General features: G+C 48.6%; 1 protein-coding gene across 1 annotated transcript; it reads right to left on the reverse strand.

The window, feature by feature from the left end:
• Window positions 1-1,852: 1,852 nt before the first annotated feature.
• Aplnr (apelin receptor) lies at window positions 1,853-3,341 on the reverse strand. Its single transcript, XM_027422638.2, has one exon. The coding sequence runs from the start codon at window positions 3,339-3,341 to the stop codon at window positions 2,208-2,210; it is 1,134 nt and encodes a 377-aa protein (XP_027278439.1). The 3' UTR covers window positions 1,853-2,207.
• Window positions 3,342-8,405: the final 5,064 nt, after the last annotated feature.

Raw genomic sequence — 8,405 nt, forward strand, 5'->3', positions numbered from 1 at the left:
CTGATCCCCACCTCGAAATGTGCCCTCTCACCTCTACTGAAATATTCACAAATGAGGGTTCTTGTGCCTCTCTCAAGGCACTTTCAAATGAGGAGGCTTTGGACACAGCAGCTACACAAAACAGTTTTATTTGGTGAACCAAGGTGACTAACAGGATCAGAATAGAGAACATTCTGAAGGGGGTGGGGGTGGGGAGAAGAGGCAGCCTGTACTGCTGCTATCTGTCCCATGCCATGGATGAGTTTCCTGCCTCCTAGAAGCCTCCTGCAGCCTGTACTGGCGGCTTTGAGGGTGGCCCTGGGCAGAGAAAGTAGATGTGTGAAAGTTTCTGGCCTGAGGCATACAGAGACTCAGCTGAGAGGAGCTGCACACACACACACACACACACACACACACACACACACACACACACACACACACAGCAACTCCTTTTCTGCTTCAGGAGCAGGATTTGTGCCAGAGATGGTCCAACCTCATCAAGCCAGGCTCTTCCTGTTTCTGTGGCATGTGTCTTGTCCTTGGTTCCCAGAGCCCTCCAAGAACAAAACCCGGAATGTGCACACCCATTTACAGCTTACAAAGGCCCACTATTAATTTTGTCCTTGAGATCCCCACAGTTGTTCCAGTCACTCTTTCCCCACCTCCCCACCTCCCCCAACTGCAAGATAAGCCAAGAGGATCAGTCCTGTTGGGGAGGAGAACAAACATTCACCCTACATCTTTCATCCTGTGGCAAGACAGTGTCCTCCTCAGGAAGAGGACCGCAGACCCTGAAGAAAGTAAGAGTGGTGAGGAAATCAGGTATAGGACACAGGAGAAGGGCCATTCTATAAGCTATGTCTTCCAGTTCTACTATGGAACTGGAAGAGAAACTGGGGCCCAGCTCACAGATGCTACTGAGGAAGCAGCTCCCTACAGAAAGCCTAGCACAAACATATACTTCTTTCCTAAATACGGACCAGCCGTCAGAGTTCCCCAAGTCCAGTGGGGGGTGGACTCATCTATTCTACATTTCTCCATAGGTCCATTCTTACCCAAGTGGACTGTGAGACCTGCAGAGTTGCAAAGTTCCTTCATCCATGAAGTTCATATTACATATGTGTATGCGCACGCACGCATGTGCATGTGCATGCATTTATATATACCCACATAGACAAAAAGCAAACAGTCTTACCCAAACAAGTGACTCTTGGTGTCAAGTAGCACCAACACCTACAGAAAATATCCGGGAGATGGTGGGATGAGTGACAGGACTAGAGAAAGAACTGCTCTACATTTCACAGTTCTGTAGGAGGGAGACAATGAGGATTGGGGGAGGGGAGCCAAGCAGCATACAGACTAAATACAGATTCCCCTCTAACCCCTCTTTCTCTGGTTTCCTTTCCCAACTGCACCTTCATAGGAACGGGATGGTCCACAGCTTCCTCAGCCCTGTTACCTTGTAATTCTCACAATTATAAACAAGCAGAAGAGGGCAATGGGTTATTGGTAGGATACATTATCTACTAAGCAACACGGAGATTCTGCCAAAGAGAAATCTCTATTCAAAACTCAGTCTAGCCCTGGTGTCTGGACCAACAGTGAACTAATCCAACTTTTGGAAAGACCCAGAGCTCCTGGCTCTGGGGACTGAAGCACTAATTCTTTGCCTACACACACAGCCCACCCTGCCCTGCTGGCTCTCGGAAAACAGGAGAAGAACTCAGGGTTATCCTTCAAGCTTCAGCATTCTTAACCCTTAGAAGCCCAGCCTTAGGAATCCACTAGAAGACAACGAGATCTAGAATGAGAGTAATTGACAGTAAAAATTTCTGCAGCAGAGAAAACAAAAAAGGAAAAGAGGGGAGGGGGTAGAAAGAGTAGAAGGAAGCAAATTAAGTCAGGAATCATCTTCAACATTTTAGGGTCCATAAAACATTCTCCCATTTAATGCAGAGAAACTGAGGCTTGGAGAGGATAGGAGACTTGTGCGAGGTCAGCCTCGAGGATATTGAATAGCTGAGCACAGGTCTGTTTGCAAGGCTCCATCTCTTCCCACTGAACCACAAACCTCTGGGAAGTGGAGGGCAAGTCAGAGCTTGGAGGCAGGGAACAGCTAAAGGAGCCAGGGGTCAGGGAGAAAATGCAGCCATGCTATCTGGTTCTCAGAGCGCAAGGGTAAAGTTTGGGTCAGACCCAAAGCACCAGGCTTCTCTTTGGTCCAAGCCCTAGTCCACAAGAGTCTCTTGACTATAGGGAATGGATTTCTCATGCATCTGCTCTCCTCCCTTTCCCATGTTGGGGCCAGGGCCCTGGCTGTGCCCAGAAGAATAGCTGGCTGACTTCTCCCCGCTGCTGCTGTGAGGGGTGCCTTTGCACCTGCTCTGATCACAGCACAGCATGGAGGTGCAGGCTTGTCGAAATCGGGGGTCGAAAAAGGCGTAGAGGAAGGGGTTGAGGCAGCTGTTGACGTAGCTGATGCAGGTGCAATAGGGAAAGACATTCATGAGGAAGCTGTCAAAGTCACAGGGCCAGTGCAGCAAATTCCCCAGCATGTAGAGCGTCTTCACCAGGTGGTAAGGCATCCAGCACAGGGCGAAAGTCACCACCAATACCACGATGATGCTGAGCAGCCGGCGCCGCTTCCGCAGGCCCTCAATGCGCTCCTTACGGAAATGGCCAGCGATGGTTTGGGCAATGAAGAAGTAACATGTCAGCATGATGGTGAAGGGCACCACAAAGCCTACAGCAGTGGATGACACCCCAAGGCCCACCTCCCAGGCCCACTCTGAGTTTGAGGTAGCCACCATGGAGTAGTCCATGTAGCACTGGACCTTGGTGCTGTTTTCTGTGTTAGCAGTGGAACGGAACACCATTACAGGCACAGCCAGAAGGGCAGCCAGCACCCACAGGACCGCTGTGGCCACAACCCCGTTGACCCTCAGCCTAAGTCGAGCATTGGCCACTGGCCTGACAATAGCCAGGTATCGGTCGAAGCTGAGGCCGGTGAGGCAAAAGACACTGGCATACATGTTGACAAAGATGAGGTAGCTGCTGAGCTTGCAAGAGAAGGTTCCAAAGGGCCAGTCAAACTCCCGGTAGGTATAGGTGGCCCACAGTGGCAAAGTCACCACAAAGGTCAGGTCAGCCACTGCCAGGCTGGCAATGAAGATGTCAGCGGAGCGTCTCTTTTCCCGGCTGCTCCGAAACACGGTCCAGAGCACCAGGCCATTGCCGGTGGTGCCTAGAAGGAAGACTAGAATGTAGATGGCAGGGATGAGAGCTCCAGAAGACTTCCAGTCTTCGTACTCACATTCAGACTGGTTGTCGGCCCCATAGTAGTTGTAACTATCATCTTCCATACTGGTGAATGGAGTGAAGGTAGGCGGTGAGTCCCAGGGACACCAGCTCCAGAGCTATATCACCAACTCAGCTAGCGCCCTGAGTAAGAGAAGGTCTGAGGGCGCCCTTCCCGGCATGCAGAAGAAGCCCCTCTGGAAGCTCAGACCCAGCAGGATGTGCTGCTCCGGCAGCTTCTTTCTACCTTCCCCTTCCCACCCCAGCTCAGCTAAGACACTTCCTTGCACCCTCCTGAGTCTCTGTCTCCTCCTAAACTCCACACTCCCTCCTCCCACCCTGAGGCCAACTCCTCCCTCTCTAGTGAGTCTTAAGATCTTTAAGTTACAGCCCACTTTTTTTTTTTTCTCCTTCTTCTTGCCACTGGGTAAGTAGACTAAATTGACCCCTACTGTGCTGGGCTGACAATTATCTGTGTTTTGCAAGCCTGCTGCTCCTCCTGGCCCCACCTCCTCTCTCTAGCTTCCACCAGCCTTCACCCCAGACTCTTACTCTGCCCCACCACCACCACCTCATGCCTGACTTTCAGGGTATCTATTCCCTCCTCAGTCTTCACCCTCCTGTTCTCACCCTCTCCCAACCCTTCTAACTGGTACAAATTATGCAGACTGAAATCCAGTTTGACCGGGACAAGCATGGGGCAGAGAGGGTGTGATATTTCACAGGGGGGTCCCAGCATCTGGATGGCCCCTGCTGACCCTGCACTCCCACCCCACCCCCACCCAGATGAGACACTGGAACTCGGCACTTCCTTCATTCCTCTCTATGCCTTGGCTCCAACCCTCTTTCTGAGAACTTTGGTATTTTGCAGACAAAAGCACAATGAAATTTCTCTACAGTTCCTAAACTGCTGGCAGACCACAGTTTGTAATTTGCAGATGAAGGTAATAGAAAGTTGGTGACAATATGACTGCTAACCAAGTCATTAAACCTATGGGGAAACTGATGCTTAAGGTAAGTGTCTTTCCAAAGGTCACATTTTGTTGTGATTAGTTGTCTTCTTCTTCTTCTTCTTCTTCTTCTTCTTCTTCTTCTTCTTCTTCTTCTTCTTCTTCTCCTCCTCCTCCTCCTCCTCCTCCTCCTCCTCCTCCTCCCTCCTCCTCCTCCTCCTCCTCCTCCTCCTCTTCTTCTTCTCTAAGCTCATAAGGAACATAGATCTGGTATGTCATCAGAGATCTTTGATGCTTGGCTGAGTAAGTAAGTGGACTAATCAGGAAAAGAGTGAGAAAGGAGAAGAATAAGTGTATGGGTTACTGTGTGTTAAGATTACGAACTCAGCTCAGTCCTCGGGCTCTTACCAGTCAATATCCATGAGCCAAAGGTTTCATAAGACCACATAGGGTCAGGAAGTTGAGTTCAAGGAGGATGAAGAAAAAGGAACCACCCCTGAGCAGATGTTGTAATAGTCACCCTCCCATCTGGCTTCTTCACCAGGACCTCTTCAGGAAGAGGAAGGATGCACAAGATAAGATTTTTTTAAAGCATCCTTTCTACCTCAACCCCCAAGAGTGAGGAAAGCTACCTGAATTTGGCCAGGAAGATTACAAGCTTAACTTAATAGTAGAGTGTGAGGCCCTGGATTCCACCCCTCCCCACACTGGGAGTGGGGGTTGGAAGACAGGAAAGGAGAAGGGGGGAGGAAAAGAGAAGATGTGGGCCAGAGGGAAGGAAAAAGTTGGGCTAGAATAAAATGGGCCAAAACTTGATAAGTCTTAGCCATCCATGGCAAAGGCCTTAGAAATCTGACAGCCACAGGGATCTTCAAGTTGAGACCCAAAATTCAGATACCTGCATGTACAAGCCAAGCATGTGTTTGGACAAAGTTTGTGATAGTAGGGAGTTAGACTGTGACAAACTGGAGTTTGTCTATCAAAGGAAACTGGGCACACAGTGTGCCTGCCTCCTGTAGTTCTAGCTCCTTTAGAGGTTGAAGCAGGAGGATCACTTGCATCCAAAAGTTTTGGGACAACCTGGGCAACACAGTAAGACTTTGTCTCAAATAAAATAAAATAATAAGACAGGTAGCCTCCTCACTTCTGGTTTTTGGTCTCTGCAGGAATGTGGACCAGTATTAACCATACCTCAAGATTTTTCAAGACAATGTCTAGTTCTGAATGGTTATCAGAAATTTCCAGGTTCATTACCATGGGGAACTAATTCCATTTTGAAAAGAAAGGTAGACTAGATGCCAGGCATGGTTGTATGTTCCTATAATTCCAGCAGTTGAGAGGCAGAAACTGAATATGACTTAGTTCAAGTCCATTAACACCCATATCGAAACATAAAACAAGACCAATAAAGCAGATCCTAGCATCTCCAGTTGGTAAATTTTGAGGATGAGGAGCTTCCTGACAATGGGAAGGAGAAGAAACACCAAGAAGATATACAAACAAGGAAGCCAGTACATAAAATGCAAAGAAAGAAAAAATGAAAACAACCGTGGCCAAAGTCTTAGAATGCAATCTCCATAGGAAAGATGAATGGAAAGAAAGATAAGAAAAGTCCTAGGGTCTCCTCCTGACCTTTGGCTACAAGCAACAGTAATTACAGGCCTGTCCGAGTCTCGTGAGCACTATACATTGTTCACACACTGAGCACCAGGCATTCTTCTATGTTTTATTATCTCTTTCCGTCAGCAAAACAATGTAAGGAGTAGGCTGGGGAGACTGCTAAGGGGCACGAGTTCATATCCCCAGCAATGCCCAGCATCCCCATAAAAGCAGGAAAGACAACAAGCATCTGTAGTTCAGTGTTATAGGGCAGAGACAGGGAGATCCTGGGGCCTCACTAGCCAGCCGGTCTAGCCAAACAATTGGGTCGAAGTTCAATAACAAAGTGGAGAAACTATTGAGAAAACCATTCTAACATCAAATTCTGGCCTCCATATGCACAAGTGAGCACACTGGCACACCATATGCACATGGACATACATCACCCATACACATACACCACCCGCACACATACAAACACACACTCACACAGACCTTAGGAAATATGTTCTTTTATTTAGCCTTAGCTGAAAGACAGAAAACTGAGACACGAGGGGGTAAAGTAACTTTGTTTACTCACCCACTAAAGGCCTTCAGCCCTTTGAAATTGGAAGTGTCACATGTTAAGCATTAGAGAGAGATGGAGGATGCTAGCACGGCTGTAATTTATGTATCTGCCATTGCCAGAAAGAGCACCTGGTTGGCTGTCCTAACTGAAAAGATAACAAGACTCTGCCCTACAGAACAGTAGCTATCACACTCAGTTTCACCTGGATCTGGGGCTTCATCAACCTCACAGTAGCCCATTTGCTTCTTCTGAACAGGTGGCAGATTGGCAGTGTGGTTGAGTAGAAATAGTTAACCTGCATCCACTTCAGATCCCTGCCGGTCAGGAGGGATCTAAGAGTTACACAGGGGTCAATCTTCTCAGGTCGGATCAGATAGAGAGTAGAGTCCTGCAATAGTCATTCCAAGATAAAGACCAATTCTGACATCACTAGCAGTCACACACATATTTTACTTTTTGCCTCCAGAAAGATCCAGAAGCCTCCCTAGGCAACTGAGAACACAGAGGGAGGGAAGCATGGAGGCAGGCAATAATCTTGAAACCACCTTCTTGTCTATCTCTCTCAGCTGTCCCACTTGGATTCCAAGCCACATGCAAGCCCAGAGTTCTCCATGGGAAAGAATATGGATGCATTTCTTTACTTCTGTGACTCCATTGAAAGGGAAGGGAATTGGGGGCCAGGGATGGGACAGGGGCTAATGATCTGTGCCTAGAGTGGTGGGGTGCTGATAAAACCCAGCCTCCAGCCTAGAGTCTGCTGGAGCCAGGAGACCCACGGGATCCCAACACTGCCGGTCAGGCTCACTCCTCGCGTAGTTTGGAGCTGATTCATCCCTGTGTCCCACTGCACTATCCATTATAGAAGATGCAAGATTGGTAATGAGAACTGAGGTTGAAGGCCAGCCCTGTGTGCTCTGAGACTCAGAGGCTGTCCATAAACTACAAATATCCCAGCCCTGGGACAGTTAGCTGTCCATCATCCGACCTCACTGCTTAGCAGCTAATAAACGTCTGTTGAATTAAAACTTTGGAGTTGTGCTTAGAGGGGTGGTAACAACTTGAGTCTTCCCCCCACCCACCTACCCAGGGCCATTCTGCTATTACAGCAAGGGCAACTTTTTGCAAAACTGATGCAAAATAATCTACTTGCAGTCATCTGGTAAAGCAGAAACTAAGACAGAGTTGTTGGCTCGAGTCCCCAAGGCTAGCTAGCCCAGGAGAGAAAGGAGCAGGTTTCCTAGGGGACTTCTCTCTCCTGGGTAGTTTCTGCCAGGTATTATGACAAGTCAGAGAGAAACACCTCCTAACAGAAAAGTGCCTTGGACCTGTTCCATGCTCTCTGAGAAGAGTGCACACTGCTGGGAGAGTGAGAATTCTAGAATAGGGGGTGGCTAGACGTCCTCCCCAACCTTGCCTACAGGCTGACTCCTGACACAAGAAACAGAGACAGCCTTAGCCCTGCTCTGTGATGGACAGTGTCATGTGCACTTAGTGAGTGCAAGTTTTATGCGAAGCCACTTAGATGTCAAGTCTAGAGATACCTGTGAACAGGCTGCAGATATAAACGGCACTAAGTGTATGAATTCATTCATCCACAATGGTGTGCTTACTTGCATGTGCGATAGGTAAACACATCTATGTGGATAGGGGAGTGTGGTTTCTTATACGCAGTGGGGTAGGAATGTGCACTGGGCACACACTTATGGCTACAAAAGAGTTGCTTATGTGTATGCAGTGGAGTTGTATGTGCACTGGACTCCCACAGTCGCTTCATGAGATCAGGCATGTAGATAAACATCCTGGCTAAAGGACAGGAAAGTCTGCTCAACTGGCTCTCTCCAAAGCTTTGAGTTGAGGAGGAAAGCTGAAGCCATCTGCTGGGACCGCACCCAGACCTGGCTCAAGCTCTGTGCTGGGACATCAAAGTGGAAGTGGAGCCTTTCTCTGCCCCTCGCTGACTTCTCACCCCCTCCCTCCCAGCTCTCTGCCACAGCCTCTGACTTCACAGGTCT

Source organism: Cricetulus griseus, chromosome 6 (assembly GCF_003668045.3).
Source record: "Cricetulus griseus strain 17A/GY chromosome 6, alternate assembly CriGri-PICRH-1.0, whole genome shotgun sequence".
Lineage (NCBI taxonomy): Eukaryota > Metazoa > Chordata > Mammalia > Rodentia > Cricetidae > Cricetulus > Cricetulus griseus.